At 36.9% G+C, this 22324-nt stretch overlaps 1 protein-coding gene across 1 annotated transcript in view; it reads right to left on the bottom strand.

Moving 5' to 3' along the window:
* The window catches only part of NTNG1 (netrin G1), a 509839-nt gene that overhangs the window by 98625 nt on the left and 388890 nt on the right, over nt 1–22324 (bottom strand). The window contains exon 4 of the mRNA XM_006865985.1: nt 13078–13104. Within this exon, the coding sequence (XP_006866047.1) occupies nt 13078–13104 (27 nt within the window). The remainder of the gene's footprint in view (nt 1–13077; nt 13105–22324) is intronic.

Below are 22324 nucleotides of genomic sequence, written 5' to 3' on the forward strand. Positions count from 1 at the left end.
CCTCAACAAATTGCTAATATATTTTGTTTTGCTTCGAAGTTATTTCCTGGTTCTTCCTTTTGCTCATTTCCTCCTCCATCTGTATTCATTAGACTTTAAAAGGAACATCCTGTATATAGCCAAGAAAGGTAGAAACCAAAAATGTGGAGTTTTTTGTTTTTTGGTTTTTTTTTTTTAGGAAAGGCAACAGAATATAGTTTTTAAAATAAAAATCAACTTCTATTTACATATGACTGTATAGCTATAGGTGAGATACTAATTTGAATTTAACATTAAACCGAATCCTATGAATTTTCTTGCCCAGTTTTTTAAAGTCCTCTTCCCTCCTGTGGTCACCACATTGTTGTTTATCATGTCTGTTAGTGTATTTTGTTTTTAAAGACAAAATAATTCATAAAAGAATTACTGCTCAAAAAACAGACAGAAAATAAGTTGCTTTAATGCTGGTTAAAAAAAAAAAAATGGAAAAGAAGAATGCTAATTGATAAAGGGTAAAGAGGTAGGCACCAAAAAAGAAAATTTGCTGTGATGTGGAAAAGAGAAAGAACAGAAAGATGGCTCCGAATTTCTGCAAGTTGACATGAAGCAACAGTAAAAGAAACTGTATCTGTGAGGAGCCACATCATTGCCTTTATGTATTTTCCCTGATTCTCTATACAATGCAGAGAGCAGTTGGTTCACTTAAGTAAAAGAGAGAGACATTGGAAGGAGGTCTGTTCCACTCTAGACTTCTCTTGGGACTGAACTTCAAGGTGAATTTGATGAAGTGCTTACCATTTCTGCACCAAGTCATTTTTCCCTTACACCTTTCACTATGCTATTTTTGGGATACTGTTCATTATCATAAACATATCCAAATTACGATTCTTTCAATAGCATGGCATTCATGATAATGTTCTTAATTAGTGCTAATAGTTTATGAGATTTTCCTCCTAAACATGTGGGATTTTATATCAGTAGGAATTTTACATGCTCCTACCTTGTTTGGGGTTAGAAACCTCAAGGGAAGAAATATTCGGCCATATCCTATTAAACTTTGGAGGATCTGCATGCATCAGGAAAAATCAGGGTATGTTATTTTCAACTATAATGTCACTTGGTCTAAACAGAAAATTAAATGGACAAGACACAAACCACATATCTGCTCTTTAACTTGGCTATGATGCACTTAAACAAAACATAACTCCCATGCCAAGCAAGAAAAAGCAATTGATGATTCCCCCAAAATTGAATGGACATTAAATATATAGCCCCTTTCCTGACAAAGCTATACATTTCCTTTTGAAATAAGGTAGATTGTTCTTACACAAAGAACCAAATAAGGACTTTAGCAATTTAAACCTTTATGTAAAGCTGGTGCCTGAAACCAGAAGATAACAGTGAAGAAATAATTTCTCATCTGAGGATTCCATTCTCCACAATTTATATTTACAGATATGAACTGGTTGCATTAGTCTTTCGTGAAAGATTCTTTGGGGTATGCTTTTTAAGTGTGAGCCATTACCTTTAAAAAGAAGAGGATCTATTTCCTATTTTTATTTATACCATTTCTCAGACAAAGAAAGGGAGGGCTTATCGATGAGTCTGGTTAAGGGGACTATTCCAAGGTGCTTCCAATCATATATATGGATTATGCATATGGGTGTGTATATGTTTTCATACTTTTACCTCAAAGCATGCTTCTAAAGTGACTGGTTTCAATTCAGAAATAATTTAAAATATTGCATAGTTTTGTAATTGATATTGTTTCTCTCCTCCATCCAATGTATAAAAACATGACTCTGGAAAAACAAGAGAACAACCAGTCTTAGGTTTAGGATTTTATGCTTGGAAACAATTTTTTCTAATGTGCATAGGCCTTGACTTCTAAAGCAGTAATTAAAGGACTCGGATCCTACCATCCATTGAGTCTAGCTCAAAACCACATTTCCTGAGTGTCTTTAGGGAACACCCAAGTCCACAAGGAGAGATCTTGCCTTTAAACTCCTGAAGTGTGTTACCGTTTATGTTCCTGATTTTTCACTAATGTATGGGTTGTTGTAGTGGTGATCATTTTCAAGTAATTTTAGACTCATAGTGACCCCATGTCATAGAAAGAATACTGCTCCACAGAGTTTTCTAAGCTGTAATCTTTATAGGAGTAGATTGTCAGGGTCTTTTACATCTGGAGTGGCTGTGTGGGTTCTAAATGCCAACTTTTCTTTTAGTGGCCAAGCAACTTAGCTATTGTTTTAATGTTGCTGCCCAGTGTCATCAAGTCAATTCTAACTTATTGTAAACCTATGTCTTACAGTAGAACTGCCCCATAGGGTTTTGTTGTCTGCAATGTTTATGGAAGCAGATGGTCAGAACTTTTTCTCCTGAAGCTGATGGGTGAGTTCAAGCCACTAACCTTTAAGTTAACAACCCTGTTCTTAACTGCTGTGCCATCAGGCTCCTATGAGTTTCAATGTTGCTACTACAATTTCATAGGTCCACTTCTCATCTTCCTAATTAGATTGGATCTTTCTAGTAAGGGCAAAGCCATGCAGAGGTCTCAGTAAATAGCTGATAATTTAGCAATTGGAGTAAAATGGCTAGACTACTGTAAACAGGGAGTTTCCTCCATAATTAAATGATAAAGAATATCATTCTTGCAAAACATGGGACTTTCACTTTCGTCTTTAATATTTGTTGAGAAAGAAAGTTAATCCACTGTTGCTCTTTGTGTTAAAAATGTATATATTACAAATGCAAAAGAAATTTTACCAGTAGAATATGAATGTAATAATTTTCCACATCTGTATCCAGATGATCCTAAACAAATAGATATTTTGTAACAAGGTCTCCATGAGTGGGAGCGTACATGCTAGGTAACTAATAACAACAAAGGCTAAATGTGTAAACTACTGACCAAATGTTGATATTCACTTGAACATTTTGATGTTGAGTGGTTATTGAATTGAAAGAATATACTTGATCCCTGATGGTGAGTTTTAGGGAAAAATTCATATTGAGGGAGTTAACCTTATTACTAGAAATTGTTTACATAAAGAACTATTTCAGATTCATTGGTATGGCTTTTCGTCAAGAATATTTAGGCAATTCATTAATATATTTAGATATATTCTTAGCACCACATTAAGGCAGTCTTCATTTGGTGAAATGGATCTCTTTGTCGTCTTCCTGTAGTAGAGGCAAATACAGGTCCTATGTGGGGGTGATGTTTGTGAGTTTGATATTTAACATTGAATGACTTGCTTGTCTTAGTGGAATGAAAGTCAAAATATGGTCAATTATTTTGTTAGTAAGCTTTGCCATAATTGTAAGTAGAAACCTCAATCTGACATTAAATCAATTTAGAAATAACTTTTGAAATTAACTCCATATATTAAAGTGTATCCTATATCCCAATATATTGTTGTTGTTGTTAAGTGCCATTGAGTCAGTTCCGACCCATAGCGACCCTGTTAGGTATTTGTTAATGTCTCCATTTTAGTATAACATACTTTTTTCTTAATGTTATAAGATTCCCATGTTCCCTTCCAGGATTCTGAGGTTCCAGTTTAAGGATCTTTGTATATGTATTTTAAAAAGTAACGTAGGTCATTCTACTTTTAAACTGTTAAGATTACTCCTATTGATGTCACATGGCATGGAGTTGGTTGCAATTCATAGCAGCCCTGTATAGGGTTTCCAAGGAGCAGCTAGTGGGTTTGACCCATACCTCATAGTGCCATTGGAATTATCAAGATAGACACCTCAATCTAAGGTTTGTTCCCCATATGGAATATAGTTTTCTTCTGTATTATGTATCTAAAATAGCTCTCTAGGAAGAGAGCAAACTTGTTTCTACCCAGGAATATAGACATTTTCTTTGAAATTTTGTTCATCATGAGGAAGGTCTAAACTTCCTAAATAATCAAAGCTCAGAACTACCAGCATCCATCACATGGAAATCTTAATCTAGTCTGTACATATCTCTAGTGGAATAAAATTTTATGTGCTCTGTGCTAACTTAGAAAAAACGTTGTTTTGTAAAAAGAGACTTTAAACTCTTATAGCATGTTACTGTCTGTGTGGGCATATTTAGCTATCATGAAAATTTTAATTAAACATTTCATTTTAATTTTCTTAAACTGTATTTAATTTTATATTTGCAAAGCCTAGTAAGAAAGTACTTAAAATTAGCCAGCTACTCTCTGGTTACTCAAGCTATTCTAAGATCCTGGCATGGAGTAAATACTTTGCAAATATTTTTAATTCCAAGAAGTCAATTAAGAACTTTGATGACTATATTAACAATATAATTGAGACAAATTCTATGTTATTCCATCCAATTCTAATGAAAGTCTTTGTATAACAAGACATCTCTAAGAATTCTTCGCCAGCGGACTACTTGTTTCAAGAACATTTGGTAACAAGGTCTCCATGAGTGAGTGGGAGCATACTTGCTAGGCAACTCATAACAACAAAGGCTAAATGTGTAAACTACTGACTAAATGTTGATATTCACTTGAACATTTTGGTTCAACAAAATTCCAAATAGAAAAATTATATATATTAAAAACATTTTCATGTCCTTTGGGTAAACTGTGAAGCGTGTATCAATTTCATTATTTCATGAATCAACTAAGAAAAACCTTTGATTCAATATGGAGGCCTCGGAGTGGTAGTTGGTTGCAATGCAAAAAGGCAGTAATGAGAGTCAGAAGATAATGCTTTGGCCTAAGTTCTGCTACTGATGAATTATGTGGCTGTTAACTTCTCTGGGTTCCAGTTTCCTTGATCTGTAAAGGGAAGTTGTTGGGAAAAGGGGTCTCTACAGTTTTTCTTAGTTGTCACATTATGTGATTCTAATAGTTACCTCATGGCCTTGTACAGTCACATTATAATTTAAGAATGAATGCATTCTGCTGGGATGAGGCATTTACCCCTGGAGAATCTAGGGTTTTAGAGCTTCCTAAATGTGAAAGGAAAATCATTGCTACATACTTTAATCACAGACTTTTCAATTTTCACAATGAAACTCCAAACTGGAGTTGAGAAATTGTTATGGAGGACGGGATCACCATATGCTTCCAATGGGTTCTTAGATGGCTAACCATTCAGGAATAGCCATTTATGGAAATCTCTTCTCCTTAAGGATTCTGGTCTTATATATCTGGGAAGCAGAACTGAACTTGTCTTGATGAGTTCTTTAACTGGATTCCAAAGACTCTCCTTCTAGGAATATGTTGTCCATATCATGCCCCACAAAGGGTCCCTTTAAAAATAAACTAAAATATCTAAAATGCCTAGTAGATGCTATCATTCTTCTGTTACCGTTAAAATTTTCACCTACTTCTATGGGGCACTGAGAAAAATCATCTATTTAGGGAGTAATTCATTAAGTATTGGTTCACGTAAATAGAAGGACCTTCTGGAGCACTGGTTAGGCACTGGGGCTGCTAACCTAAAGGTCAATATTTGAGCCCACCAGTCTCTTCCCGAGAGAAACACAGTGGCAATAAGCTTCCATGAAAATTACAGCCTTGAAGACCTTATGGGATAAGTATACTATCCTATGCAGGGTCGCTCGACATTACTCAACAACAACAACATAATGGGTCCCTGTTCTGGTGTGGTGCTGTGGGTTAATGCGCCAGACTGTAAAACTGTTTGTACTGCAAGGTCAGAGGTTCAAGCTCATCAGCTGCTCCTTGGAAACCCTATACAGTGTCGCTATGGGTCGGAACTGACTCGATGGCACTTAACAGCAACATACAGGATTGTTATGGGTCGGAACCAACTCAATGGCACTTAACAACAACAACATAGCATTGCTATGATTTGAAATGGACTCAGTGGCAATGGATTTGGTTTGTTTGTACATGTAAATAAGAAGCTCTGATGGTATACCCGTTAAGCACTCAGCTGCTAACCATAAGCTGCTTGAACTCACCAGAAGCTCTGTGGTAGAAAAGACCAGATCTGCTTCTGGTAGCTCTACACGAAACAGGGAGCTGCTCTGAGTAGAAATTGATTCGATGACACCAAACAACACCATCACCACACATAAATAATGGGACTGAATCCCAATTCTACCATTTGGACAGTTTCATTACCATGTCTGAGTTTTGTCATTTTGACAATGGGGTTAAAGACGCTACCTGCTGGTGAATTTCAAAATTGAATGAGTTAATAGTGGTTTGGCACTGTAATGCACATTCAATAAACGTTAGCTCTTTATTCTATTTGTGGTTGCTACTGTAATAAAACTCAGACCATTTCAGTATAAATAGTTCTTTCTGACATGATGGCAAAAGAATGAGCTCTCCCTATTATTTTTTTGCAATCTCAATTGCAAGTGATTCTGATATGCAAAAAATCTCAGTTCAGATAAAGCTCACTTGAGGGAATAGTCCATTTCTAAGGTCTACATCAACTAATACAAATTAATTACAACAGTAATTATTTTGGGATAATTTGGAGGAAATCCTATTTTAAATATTAAAAAAGGGAAAACCCAGCAAAAATGTTAAAGTCTTTCACTTTAGAAGCATATTAACTTAGAATGTAAATCAAACATGTATTTTTTTCAAATTATATTTGTCATTAAATTAAATTGAGAACTCCACAGAGAACTGTTATGTGATGATTTGGTTGTGGTGCTTAAAATACATTTTTATGATTCAGAAAAAAATGACAGAGATCCTAGTTTTTAAAATGAGGCTTTGGAAGACAGTTTTTCTCCCCTACACTGCAAGGAAAGCTCTCTGCACTGTATGTTGGAAAGAACTGTGTTAGTTGCTAAGCCTGATCCTCTCTATTTCTAATGTTATAGTGAATCAAACTGAAAAGCAAGCTTAAAGCAGAAAACTAAAGAAATTTTATTAAGAAAGCTTTAGAGGCAGGGTTGCTTTAGAATATTTAGTTGTGTTCTATCATACATGGCACTCACTAAGCATAAATGGTACTTTCAATTCATTCTGTGAACAGCATGTAAGAATAGATGTGACCATCCTTTCCCATTAAGGAAAGTTTACTGAATTCTTTTCAAGAATAGACGACCATGTAGTAACTCATACTTAGTAATTGAATCAAATGAGCTGGTGAATTCCAATGGCAGAATGAAGAGAGACCTTATTTGGATTTGTTCATTGAGCTAAAATCCTGCTTTGACTACTACGCATCTGATTTAGACAACGTGTGTACGTCTCAGTTTCTTTAAGTATAAAATTATGAAGTTGAATGAATTGCTCTTTTAGTTTCCTAACAACATTAATTTAATTTCTCTCTCTCTCTCTTTTTTGTTGTTGTTCTAAAATGTGGTAAGAAACAGGGTACCACCATGGATATGAGAACTACCGTTGAGAGGATGTAGTGAGCAACCTTCTTCTCCAGGTGTATGAAGAGAATATTAGGTGGAGATAAAAATCACTGGGTCCCTTTGGGTTTACACAGTTACTTCTGTGCTTCCTCAGGGAATCTGGGATCAGCATTCTTAATGCCAAGAAAGGACTGTACAGAAAACCTAGAAGAAATCGCTAGGGTCTTCCTTGTAATCCCACCACTTTCACCATCTTCATAGCTAGCAGCCAACTCTCAGAAATAAAGTGTCATTAAGTTGGTTGGAGAAGATACAGTTTCACTTTCCTTGAGATAATTAAAATTTTATTTTGTGGTGAGCATTTATTTCAGTAATGAAAAAAATGGATTTTTGCTGTCACAGAATAGGTTGAACTATACTTCACATTCTGTATAGCTAATTTCATGAAAAGTTTCATGTTCTATAATATCTAATGGCTATACATTTCGTCCCTCCCCTAGTATATTGGGGATATTTGAAGACAGAGGAAGGGCACATTCTATATGAAAGGGGGTATCTTTCAATGCAGAGGAGGATCAAAGTTCTCAACACACTGTCCTCAGACACCATGCTTTGTAAGGTCTCTGGATGACAATTCAATAGGTGCCAGAAAATGAGCTTATACTTTTCTTTGGGACACTACAGTTTCCTGTATCGACATGGATCAATTCAGGGACCATAGGGTCTTCTAAGATGCAGTGTAGTGGGCAGGATAGAGCCTGGGGTAGGACTCAACAAGTCAAGAATTCTAATCACTTCCATTTGGTATAATGTTATGAGCCTAATCTTTTAAATCAGTTAGTTAGGCCTTCCTGTGACTATGATTTGGGCAAGTTGCTTGGCCACACTGAGCCTCAGAGTCACCATTTGCCAAATGGAATTCTGTTGACCTATGAGAACATTCTCCTACGATTTCAAGGGAAAAGGTCTGTCTGACACTTCCCAAGAAGTGGAGTGGTGAGTTGGAGCACTCTCCCTTGATACTCAGGGTCTTCTAATAAGATTCCAGGGAAACCAAGACACTTGAAGTGACTGTTGTGATGTGGAAATTCAGTTATGTGTTCAATATTTCATCATAGAAGCTCTTGGAGATCTTGGCATATCTTGATTTAAATAAGGATTTTTCTAGATGCACCACAAAGAGATATTGAGCAAAGGCACAGATATTGGCTCACACTTAAAAAGTGTTTTGACATTCTAAAGTCACCTGGAAAAAGATTAATATATGAAAAAAATCAGTGTACTCAAGGTGGGCAATTGTCAACAAAGATTGCTAAACCTCTCTTGGATCTTTTTGTTGTTGTTGTTAATCTTTTGAAATAGATTCTGTTCCTATCTCCCATTACAATTTAGATTTGGTCTTCAGGATTAAAGAGGCAGTTGTCCTAATGTTCATTCAACTTTAAGATAATCACAAGGTTTCATGAATGTGAAATGTTAGTTACACAAGTATGAAATGGGTCTGTGATGAGGATACTGGGTACATGACATAATAAACTCCCAAAGGCAAGTAAGTCTCTTGGGACCTTAACTTTCCTTCTAGAACATTAGCAAAAAGATCAAAATTAATATAGCACACCATGCAATTTGTCAACTCACTACACTATCTTGATAATTTCCCTCTTACTATATAAAACCTAATTAGCTAAAGGCCAATTCAAATGAAACTTATATTTGGGGGATTTAGAAGTATTAAAAGCAAAGGGGAATAAACAAACACTGCACTTCTCTGGATAGCATGAACACAATCACTAATAACCCTTAGGTGGGAAAATTATTAACCTTATGATTTCCTTCACAATCCAAGTTTCTACAGTAAATTGAGAGTGAATAAAAATGTTTGGATGCTTTATGGAAAACAACTTTTACAAGATCTCCAACTGGCATCAAATGTTTTCAAGTATGAAAACATCTCTGGGCTTCCTCAACAGGCTGATGGATCCCTGCAGGTAGCAGTTCCCTTGTTTATTAGTCCTGCCAATTAAATCAAATTAGAGATGGATTTTTAACTCTGTGATGAAGGCAATGCTCACTGAAAGGAGAACAGAGGGAAATGAAACATTTCCCTTAAGTGAACTATTGGTGCAAACTGAATAAGTTCAGGGTTTGGGGAGGAGAACCAAACACCTTCATTAAAAATTCTATGTGTATCATCCCATCGTGTCTATTATTTGAAAGTAATTTAAGTATATAATATATAGCTAGGTTCGTATAATGTTTAGATGTCTCTTTCCTTTTGTTGCCATTGTAAGAAATATTTTTTTTTATTTATTTAAGAATTACAAACCTTTGACAAAGATATTTATAGATGTAATTGTTTATTTAAGTGGCTGGTCTATTTGATCTCTGACTCATCTGTTACTTGCTTTGTTTAAGAGGTGATGATCACTCCCCACAAAGCTATTTGCATATCAGGCCAGTCCTTGCTGGTCAAATTATGCTCTTTATAATATACTGTTTAACATAATAAGTGAAATTACTTGTTTTTCAGGACTAAGGATCAGATGATATATATGTATATATATAGAAGGTAAGGATTCATTTTTCAGTTTAACAAAGACACCCACACTGAACAATCAATTTGGGTCATCAGCATCAACAAATGTTCACTTAGCTAAAATTGTGAATGTTTATTTTAAAATGCATAGTGCCTTTTATTTTAAGAAATGAAACCTGAATGAATTACTACCACCTCAGATGAACTAAACACAGATTATAAGGCTCAAATGGCCACACTCTAATTTGGGATTCGTTAATTGCTGACAATAATATCACCAATATTTTTTCAGCCATGGCCAAAGCACATCAAAATAACCAAGTTTTAAATCAAGTACCTTCTGGATGACTGGGAGACCTATTTCCTAATAGATAGACAACAGCAGGTACAAATGACCTTAATGGGAAATTTTTTCAAAAATGTTTTTAGCAGATGATCGGAAAGGATGACCATTCTGTACATACATTTGAACCTTAATGCATGCGTTGACCATTTGAGGTCTATACTAAAATCTCTTAGGACTCTAAGGCATACAGTCATTTCTGCATACAGCATATGTATGTGAGTTTATGGTTACATACATCAATAATTTACATCAATAATATACATCACTTATTTTCCTTGAGATATGCTTTGATGTTCAGAGTCTCATGGGTGTTACAGCTATTTATAATGGCATCTTCCTCGTGTTGTTGGTGGAATTAGTTCATTGATTCCTTCTTTGAGGTAATAGGAAAAACCTTGGCAAAGATCCCAACTTAGTTAAAATCCAAGTGGTCCTCCCTCTTCTCTAGTTTGTACCTTGAAAACCCCATTCCTGTGCTCTCCAGAAAAGGCAGCGAGTGATCTGCCCATGAATTCTTGCCCTTTGAGAGGATAGGAATCCATCAGTGCACATAACAAGCACTTTCTGAACTCACAAAGAAGGAACATGCAAATGTCATTAAAGCAGCCTAGAGTAGACAATCATGTTTGATGGTCTTTATGTAAATCTCTTTACCTTAAAGCCAGCCAATTGGCAAGCTAGTCATGTGTGATGTTGGGTGACCCCTGGAAGCTCTTACATCCTGTTTGCTTGCACGTTGAGGTAACACCCATTGCACTCCAAGTTGACCAACCAGAGACATACTGGAAGCAGGGTCCAAACTATCACTTTTTGTGTGTATGGTTTTCATTAATTGTTAGGAAGCTAAATTTCCCTTGGTTCCTGATAATAAAGGTTAATAATACATTCTCCAAAGGCACAACAAAGCATCCTTTCAGGTCACCACTGATTTCAATACAAAATGAAACAAAAGTGGAATTTCCCGATTAAGTGTATAAAAGGTCAACATCTGCTGATGCTCAGAGGTGGGGAATGTGGTGGAGAAGGCCGGATGAGATGTCAGGTGAGCCTTACAGTCAGAGCTTCCATGCAACACACAACTGACACTCAGAACAGAAACACACCCCAACACCAAAGAGCTACTTTTCCATCTATCCATTTCTGAGCCTTGTAGCAGGCTAGATCACCAGAGCGCCCTCAATCATCTTTTGCAGCTTGCTTCAATTTGGTTCCCTTTTGCTCTCAAATGCATGTGAAAATGCAATTGTACAAACCTGAAAGATGCACATTGTGGGGTATATATGTTGTTAGGCAAATGCTAAGGGAGCGATTAAAGCAGAAAAATTAGACTATAAAAGGTGTAGGCTTTCATTTGAAAACCGGTAGCACTGATGCTGTTTTCACACTGTCACTAAGAAGATGCTGTAACATTAGGCTGGTATCTAACTGGATATGAAATAAAACTTTATTTACAAAGTGGCTGATTTTCATGGCATTTAACACATCTAGTGCCTAACAAAAGGAGCTGTGGTAGTGTAGTGTTTACGAATTGGACTGCAAACCGTAAGGTGAGCAGTTCAAAACTACCAGCAGTTCCGTAGGAGAAAGATGAGGCTTTCTGCTCCGGTAAAGATTTACAGCCTCAGAAACCCTGTACAGGATCGCTATGAGTTGGAACCGACTCCACAGCACATAACAACAACAAGAAGTGCCTAACAAAGCAACGTCTAGATCAATTCAGAGGTTGAAGTAAACTACGCTGAGTTACTAATCAGAAGACTTGATTGTGCATTTATAAGAAATGAGGAGCTTTTTATCCAGATTATCAATGTATTGCTTTTTAGATGGATGTTGGATATTACAATTCTTCAACTGCTGCTCTTTACACTGTGATCACCCTGTATGGCACAGCCTCTAGATGAAAGCCTGTGTTGGATGAGACCACAGTCAAATGTTCATTTCTAGAGCATTATCTCTACTTCCTTAGTACTTTATTTCTAATCAGTTACTCAGCATTCATTCAAAGATTTTAGTCAATGAAGATAAAGGGCATAGCCTATCAAAAATGTTATGTTCTGCTCTGAAATGCTATTAAGTATTTTCTTAGTGAGCATTTCCGGTTTGATGCAAGGGTGCTATTTTCTTACAGATACGGAGGGAGCTACATTCGGATTATACCACGATAGCAGGAGAACATTCCTTGCAGTGGTACTGCAGAACAAACAGCTCGGTGTGACAGAGTATTTAGTATTTAGTATTTCTACTAAAAATTTTCTCACAAATTTCTATTATTCGGATTATTAAATTCTCTGTTTTTCTATTAATTGATGTCTGCAATTTTTAGGAGGAAGAGATGGAAGTACTAATTATTTTTTTGTTCTTTCATCCAGGAAGAGTAATGATTACAAATCTGCATCTTTCAGGCCTCCACAAAGCGTAGAATTTAATGCATTGACAGTATTCTGTCTCCCTAGTTTCATGGTGTTTTCCTTGAGTTTTAATGAAGACGCCCAAGGCATTCATTGGCATCCATTCTTAGCTTTTCTAAATTATGTTAGAAATCCATATTCAGGTCTTGCGGAGAGAGTTCAATTTGTTTATTGGTTACTAAGTATGGATAAGTAAGACTGTTTGTAGTTTTGTTAAATGAACTTCCGTTTCCTAAGTAACTGCACCTCTATACAGGTGGCCTTCATTGATCACATGTAGTAAGGAAAGCTGCAGCTCTGCCATGACCACAGAGGAAATAGGCACAACTCTTTTATCTGTGCATTCACCACATCTGTGCCGGAACTTGACACAATTTCAAATCACAAAGAGAATACTCTCTTTCATCAGAAATGGACACTGAGAAAATAGATCTCAGGAGCTGAACAGGAAAGCAAAGCTAGTCTATTCTTCGTGTGGCTATTTTTTTTTACTTACTACCAATACTGGAAATACTGGGGATACCTGGAGAGAAAGAAAAAGAATAAAACAGGCTGTTAGTTACTTATTAGCACGTGATTAGACATATTTAACTTAATGTAAAAAATCATGGCAACCCTTGATAACATTCAGACAATTTGGAAATAAGCACAAAAAATAATATATTTTTTCATTTCATTCTAGAACTCATAGGTTCATCAGAAGCTAATACTTAATGCAACAGCTGTGTGACACTGACTATTTTGTGCTTGTCTATATGTCAATGAACATCTGTATGTGGTTCAAAACAGATACTGAGCTAGACCTGTATTCTGGGCACAGAATACTAAGTATACACTGTGTGGCCCTGTGTAAATATATCCATATAAGCAACAGCTATTTTTTTTTAATGGGTGCAGGATTTGCTGTTAAAAATCATTTGGTATTTTATGTGATTAATTTCATATAACCACCATTTTTATTCCTCTTTTGCTTGTCAAATATTTGAATTAAACCCTTTAATAGAAACCAACTTGAGCAGAATAATTTCAGAATGCATTAGTTTGCTCAAACTGATCATGGACTTCCTTGATTTTTCAGCTTTCACTTTATTCACAAATTGTGATATGGTACTGGAACCATTTCAGAATGTGACTGGAATGGCATAAACGCAGACATGAATTTAGTCTGTATGCAGATTAAAATGTCTAGTCAGGCAGTACAGTTCAATGTGCAAAAGCTGGGCCTGGGGGGGGTGGGCACATTATCTGGGTTTGAAGTTTGGCCATGCCTGCCACTCTATCAATGGCTCAGTTTCCTATGTCTTAGGGTTGTGGTGAGGATTAAATAAATTGTTATGTATAAAGCACTTAGAACATTATGTGACTTGTAAAATGTGTTAGATCTGTTTTTACTATTATTATTACAGTTGATTATTCACCATACAATACCATGATACATATTGTTAATTCCAAGTCAGAAACTTGCGTCCTTTTTACTGAATTTGGGTGTGGTTGAAAACACAATATGGGACTCAGACCAGACTCAGACCAGGCACTTGTTTTGCTACTGACTAACGGGACGATTTCAGACAAATTGCTTAGCTTCTCTACACTTGTTTCTTCAACTGAACAGGGACTAATAATATCTACCACATAGAATTACGGTGATGATTGAATGAGGCGATCTATAAGCATGTCTGACACATGGCACGCTTACAATAAAAGATAGTTGTTAATGAATTCTGCAGACTTGTTCTCCTAATCGCTGCAGTGTGTTAACAGGTGGTAACTGCAAGAATCATTAAGCTTCTATTTTAGTGTTTATCTGTGAACAACTGCCCTCTGCTTATTATTTTCTTTTACCAATCTTTGCAATTTGCTCAGCAGTTTCTATATTTGTGTTCTTTAAACCCAAGAGCTGTTTTCCTATTTCTCAGTGGGAAATAAAGAAGAGGAATTAAAGCTTACTATAATTTTTTTAAAATTTAATTCCAGCTATTAGACATGTTCAACATCTCTTGATTCTCAGTGTGCAAAGTTTACAGTGATTCTGCTTAATTATTGATTAACCAAAATCAGAAATGTAAATTATCTATTTATGTTTTAACTCTGTCCTCAGAGTTGGAACTCAAGTCAAGCACATTTTCTGAAAAAGAATGCTGAATTCTTGACCCAACACCTCAGTAGATTCTCTTTGCTGCAGTGGGACAATGATCCATACTGAAATTGTTTTTATTCCTTTGCCGATCTCTGTTGAGTGACGTATGATTGTAGCATCATCATTTTAGTACCAATTGCAGAAGTTTAAAATTTCCCCATGATTGAAAATCCAGCTCCATTGCAAGGTGCTGCTAGCCTTTTGTAATCTGTCAAAGGAAATGGGAGTCAGAATGACAGGAAGAGACTTTTCATGTGTTTTCAAACTTTCAAGGAGTTAGGGGGCCATGCATAATGCAAGGTAAAGTTTTCAGGGGTCTTTGGCTAGACACAACAGAGAGCAAACCTTTAGACTGTTTGATGCAGTACTTGCTGCAGTTGAATACTTTAGGAAGATGCACAAATGTTTCCATTGATTTGGGGATACCAGTGCAGGAACAAATGTTCAATTCAGCTCTACAAACCTTACCCAGGAAGGCTATTAGGAGAGCTTATTTTCCTCATAAAGATGTTTTCTATTACCTAACATTTGGATGCTTAAAATTCAGACTCTTCCATGTTTTTGTGGCTTAAATTTTTTTATAGGTGCTTCCAGATAAGTTGCTTTCTATTCCACTGCTATAAAATGAGAATTGTTCACAAATAAAATTTAACTTCTCATTTGAATAAAGATTTTTGAAGCTGAAAATACTTGAACACTGAAGGAAGTTCATCAATTAATTTCCAGATGTATGGGGGTTTTCCTCTGTCATGTTTCTTACTGTTATTTTCAAATACTTTGCCTTTGGTTCTCTACAGGTAACTAAACAATTTACTAAACCCATCATATCCATTAAAAAGGATATGAGTCAGACACGAGATATCCTTCAGACACTCAGGGAAATAAGACAGAAAGGCCTAGAAATGAATTGTAACAACTCATTTCATAAAAGATTCTTTTTTTCTGGGGTCAGTGAAGAATGAATCAGTGAATGCTATTCCAAATCTCAACAGTAACTGTGCCCATAACCCAACAGAATGAGCAGAGAACATTGTGCTTAGAAAAACTGTCCAGGAACCTGTGCATAGTCCTTCAACATTCCCTGGGAAGTAATGATGATTACATTAATACTATTTTATCTTTAGAACGGAGTTCTAAAGTCATTTCTTCCCTTCTGTCTGCATCTTCTTGATGGGAGTTAGCCGTTGTCTCCCTCGTAATCACACTGTTCTATGTGCAGGATCTCCATGATTGATTTATCAGCTTTTTTTGTTTTGTTTTGTTTTTCCCAATTATTTCTGTTTGCCTAAGAGTTCTGAGAGGCCAGATAGCTTTCCAGGACAATGACGGATATAGAATGGAAGCCCTGGGTAGGCTTCTAACTTAAAGGTTGGAAGTTCGAGTTCACTCAGAAGTGCCTTGGAAGAAAGGCATGCCAATCTGTTTCCAAAATATCAGCCATTGAAACCTTGTGGAGCATTGTTCTCTGACATGCTGTTCTCTGACACACATGCCATGAGTTGGAACCAACTTGATAGCAATTTAACTCCAAAAGGCCAGTTGGAGAAGGGTTAAGCTGAGAGGAAGGCACATGTTGTTGTTGGGTATCATGAGTTGTTTCCAACGATTTGTGCAACAATGTATTGCTTGTTTCCATTATAATGAAACTACCACTTTGGTCATAGTAGGATCTTGTCTCCTATATAATGTTTCATGAGACACTTCTAAGAGTTTAGCATTAATGGATATTTTTGTTCTCTTTGAAATTTTAATAAATTTCCTGCATTCTAACAGCAAGAATTATACAGAATTTCCCCTCACCATTTTGCCTTCCAGGGAACTTGGAGCTAATCCCGATGCTCAACTGGGGCAACTCTATTCAATATTTAATCTTGAGTCCATGTTATTTCCTACTCTTTTTCTCAACACTCTCTTTTTAATTCTTGTTTGGATTCTTCTCTGCATTTGTCTTTTTACTAAGTAACCCAGGGGCAAATGAAGATTGTGAGTCTAATGTGTATAGACACCTAACAGTTCTCTTTGAGAAAAAGAACACAAAACTAAAATAAAAAAATTAGAAACGAAATACTTAAAAGAAACACTCTTTGATGGTTACGAGGGATGGAAGAGAAGGGAGAATAATTTACTGACTAGAAGGCAGACACATGTTAACTCTATTGACAGGGAGGACAATATGCAAGAAGGGGAAAGCTAATATATAAGAAGAGGGAGGGTGGCAGAAGAATGATGAAGATAGGTGACGATGCAGGGAGGTATGCAAGGGCTAAAGGGGGTAGAGATTGTTGTTGCTGTTGTTAAGTCCTATCAAGTCAGTTCCTTGGAACCACAGTGTACTCTGTGTAGATACATAGACAGAGACACAGGTAAATGGGCATGGGAGGAAGAGTGGGATAGATAGATAGATAGATAGATAGATAGATAGATAGATAGATAGATAGATACACACACATGTATGTTGTTGTTAAGTACCGTGGAGTTGGTTCTGACTCATAGTGACCCTGCACAGGGTTTCCGAAGCTGTAAATCTTTACAGAAGCAGAAAGCCTCATCTTTCTCCTGTGGTATGACTGGTAGTTTCGAACTGCCGACCTTGAGATTAGCAGCCCAATTCACAACCACTACGCTATATAGCCTACAAATATATAAGAATTTGAAAGAGGATACTTGTACCTGGGTAACCACGGGGAAGAAGTGGGACAACTGTTGTTGCATGGAGGGGATTGCAATCATTGAAGTAAGATCAAGTGTATGATTTATTGAATGTAAACCTGATGATGTGAATATTTTTTACAGTGTAAAAAAATTGTAAACCTTTACTCAATTCATAATAAAAAGCATTAAAGACAATTTTATATGAAAGTGATTGTTTTTAATTTAGAAAGAGTCCAAAGAACATGACCTTTAAAGCAATGTCAAAAATGTTTTTCAAAACAGAAATAGGATGAAAGGTGAAGAGAAAGGAAGAAATTAAGGATGGGAGAAACCAGTTTAGCTAATTTGGAAAGAGCAATAAAAAACTGAGAGCTGAAAAGAAATTGAAGGCACAAAGAAAAGTAAGTATGTGACCAAGTTGACCCCTTAATTCAACACGTAAACGTGTAATACCTAATCTCTGGTCTATAGGTGGTGGTGGTGGTTATGTGTGGTGGAATCAGTTCTGACTCATAGTGACCCTGTACAAGGTTTCCGAGGTTGTAAATCTTTACAGGGGCAGAAAGCCTCATCTTTCTCCCACGGAGCAGCTGGTAGTTTTGAAATGCTAACCTAGGTTCGCAGCCAACTCGTGACCACTACTCTACCAGAGCTCCTTCTAGTGTATTGAGACATTGCTAAATTTACACTGAGGAAATGAAGGAGAGACATGCCTGAGATTTAACCAGAGATTCTGCACTACATGGTGGTGCATGATTTAGTAAGAACACATCTTCTGGAGTTGAAATGTCACCCTCCTCATAGACACACATACATGTTGAGTACACCAAAGGTCTCATTCTACCACCAAGTGCCAAAAGAATAAGAAGACACTTGGATTGTAGGTACTTGCAGTTATTTTCTTTGCCATTAAATTCTGCTTCCCTAAACCACAATTATTTTATCATTTGTTTTCAAGAAATCCTTCTACAGTTAGGGGGATGAAAACCTAGTAGAATCATATAAGGTATTAATTCTTTTCCCTTCTTCTTCTTTTTCCAGCCCCCTAATTTTACTAACTTTCCCACTAAGCAAATGACTTCAGGACAGATAGCCAAGCTTAAGAATGTCAACATGATGGTGGTCTCAAAAATAAACATCCTGATCTTCAGAAACAGATTAAGGCACAGCTAAAAGCTGTCACTCTTTTCGAGAATCAATGGAAGATTTAGCAGCATTTCATCAAGAGAGAAGCAGGAGGGAAAAAGATTCAGCATTTCTTCAAACTGAGAGGAAGCACGATACCTGTTGTGATGTATTGCTTGAAAAAAGGCTCATCTAGAAGGTGACTAAGGAGCTCTGGTAGCGTAGTGGGTTACGAGTTGAGCTGCTAACTACAAGGTCAACAGTTCAAAGCTACCAGCCGTTTTGCAGGAGAAAGATGAAGCTTTTTGTTCTCTCAAAGATTTACAGTCTCAGAAACCCTATACAGGGTCTCTATAAGTTGGAACCAACTCTACAGCACACAACCACTGCCACCACCAGAAGGTGACTAGATCTGTTCTTTCAGGATGACTTTGGCCATTGGGAGCGCTAACTCTAAAAAGAACAGTTGACGAAAAGCTGAGCTCCAACTGAATAAGGCAAATGTTGTTGTTAGGTGCTATTGAGTTGCTTCTAATGAACAATGACAGAATAGAACAGTCCCATAGTGCTTCCTAGGCTGGCAGGCCACCATGACTTTCCCCCTGCTGGTGGTATGAACTACCAACCTCTTGGTTAGCAGCCTAGAGTTTAATGATAGTGCCAACAGGACTCTTTAAAGCAAATATTTCTCAGCCTCATTTGTATTCAGGAGGAAATACTTCCAAAGTCCTTCCAGCCCTGGTCCGTGGCTCACTTGCTGTTTATAGGAGGTACAGTGAGTTGTCTCTCAGAAACTTGAAGGTGAGGAAAATACGACTGTCTCCACAAAATTATACTGTGAAATCATCCTATAAATGATCTAAGCAGAGATAGCAAAAGTCACCTTATAACAACAGCAGGACTCTGAGACCTGAGGGGCCGTGAGAGACTTGACTTTCACCTGACTTAGTGTATTGACATATCTGAAAAATAGAAGAATGAACTAATCCTGGGTGGAAGCTCAGAAAAAGGAACATTCCCCGTGGCTGATGGTGGCAGGGGCATCCCCACACTGTCTCAATAAGAGAGAGGTAGTGTGTAAACTCTCCCACATGCAGTGTTCTGGGTACCTTGAGAGGTAACCCTGTTGTAGGATGGATGTGTTAGGGGAGTTTCAGCCTCATGTTATTAACATTCGAGTCATTTACATTTCCTGATTTCATGCTCACCAAGCAACTTTCTGATTATTATCTGACTCTGCCAGTAGACTTAATTACAAGCAAGAAAATACACTGGTTGTAAGGGCTTAAATATTTGGAATACTGTGATAGTCACCTCATATTATAGATGAATATAATGGCGTTGGGACACAATCTATCTCCCCAAGTAGCTGCTGTCTCCAGGGGAAAATTTTGCCAGTCAGGCTGAGATGAGTATTGTACTCCACATACTTAGAGCTCAGTGAAATTATAATGATGATAGCAGCTAACTTCTTTGTGTGTTTTCTACATGTGGCCCTGAGGGTTTTGGATGGGGACTGTGGACTGGTGGTTGTATATGAACAGCTTCACTGTATGCTAACTCTATGCCTGGCACTGTTCTAAGTGTTTTTGCGTGCATTCATTCATATACATTTTATGACAACATTATAAGGACAATACTCATGGTCTCAGGCTTATTTTACAGATAGGAGATTTGAACAGATTGAGACTTGAACCTAGGAGTCCAGGTTTGAGCACTCAGACCTACAACCACCACTGTACACATTTTTTATTCAGTTTATTATAACCCCTACATTCTTATCTCCAACTCCAAAAATAAAAAAAATTACAAAAACAAACTCTGAAAATATGAAGTTTTTCAAAATGTATGTATTGCACAACCTAATATGATCTGAAGTAATTTGGTGGCAAAACCTGAACAGAACTAAAATGAAGTTATTAATTTTAGCCATCCCTTATCTCATTTAGTAAGGATAATCATAGATTTGCTATGTTCCTGTTGTTATTAAGTACAGTGGAACTGATTCTGAGAGTGAATGCTGACTTTGTGGTTAGCAGTCCAACTTGTAACTCACTATACCAACAGGCCTCCAAATATTAAAATGTTTGATGAAGCAAGGGTGCCCAATATTCTGCTGGAGGTATTACTGTAAGTTATGTGCATAGTATTCCCTTTCTTCAAATGTCTGAATTCCAAATCCCACATGGCCCCAAGGCTTCTGAATGAGGGATTATGGACAGGTAGTTCTACAAAAATAATTTGATTTTATGGTTTTATATACTGGACCTATAAACTCAAGTCATATAAATAAGGCCCTGAGGAGGCAGTCCTCTGTTATTGTGTTGATAGAATCAAGGTTGTGCATCTGAAGAGCTGTGGTCAGAACCTGGCAATGGTCAAGTGACCCAGATATGAATGTCACTTGGAGAAGCCTGTGAAAATGCTGTCAACAGTCATCTCTAGAAGGCAAGATGGGCTCTGAGCACCAGTAAGTCTTTTCCTAGTTGGCTTTCTTCAAAGATCTCAGCTGTTCTCTCCTTGCAGAAAACCATTGACCTGTGAAGCCAACATGTTCTAGAAGATAAATGAAGCCCAACAATAAACTTGCTCATTATAGAGTTATCACTGGTCTACTTCTTCAAAAACAAACACTTAATTTCGCAAAGAGTTGTTAAGACCAAGAAAAAAATGTGGCCTCTACATTTACATTCCTAGCATTTACTCCCGTAGTCAGACCTGAGTTTAAATCTTGCTTTGTATAACTGTAAGACACCAGGGCAGCTAACTTTACCTTTTTGTGCCCGTGTTTCCTTATCTATAAAATGAGCGTAGTAATAGCATTCATTCCATCGGAATGCTGTGAGGATTTATTGTAATAAATCATATTGTTGTTAAGTTCCATCGAGTCAATTCTGACCCACAGTGATCCTATATAGGGTTTCTGAGCAGCAACTGGTGAGCTTGAACCGCCGGCCTTGCAATTCAAACCACTTTGCAGTCCGGTGCATTAACCAATAGCGCCATACCAGGACTCCAATAAAATCACATAAAGGGCTTCAAAAGTATAAAATGTTATGAAAAATTTAATACATAGTGATTTTGCTCCATGTTGTCATGTTCCACAGCACAGTGACTCTATGTGTGACAGAATGAAACACTGCCTGGTCCTTACAATTGTTCCTATTTTTGAGCCCATTGTTGCAGCCAAGTAGCTTCTATTATTTCTGGATCACTATCATGAAGATGAATCCTCGTGTGGCTCTGTAGGATAAGCACTGGACTGCAGTTCAAACCCACCAGCCACTTTTGGAAACCCTTTACTGGGTCTCTGTAAGTCAAAGATTTGACAGCACATAACAACAAAAACAACAACATCATGATTATAATTAGGGTTAGAGATAGTTAAGCAGTTGGAAGTCTATAGTTATGTTATGAACACATTATCATGAATCTAAGGAAGGAGAAGTAATTGACTTTGCACGGTAGAGTCTAGGAAGGTTTCACTGAGGAGTTGGCATTGAGGAGCAGTCTTGAAAAATCAGCAGAATTTCAATAAAGAGTGAAGATAAAGATGATTTAGGGGAAAGTTATGAATTCAGTTCAGTAGCATGTTAACTTTGAGATTTTTAGAAACACCTGGAAAAATCAGTTTGGATCATTAGAACAATTAAGGCTAGAATTGCTGATAATGATCAAATGAAAATGCTGTTGTTATTACATGCTGTCAAGACGGTTCTGACTCATAGTGACTCTGTATAGAGTTTCCAAGGAGCAACTGGTAAGTTTGAACAGCTGACCTTGTGGTTCAAACTGACCTTATGGTCAAAGTGCTTACTTACAACATCAC

Source organism: Chrysochloris asiatica, unplaced genomic scaffold (genome assembly GCF_000296735.1).
Source record: "Chrysochloris asiatica unplaced genomic scaffold, ChrAsi1.0 scaffold00085, whole genome shotgun sequence".
Lineage (NCBI taxonomy): Eukaryota > Metazoa > Chordata > Mammalia > Afrosoricida > Chrysochloridae > Chrysochloris > Chrysochloris asiatica.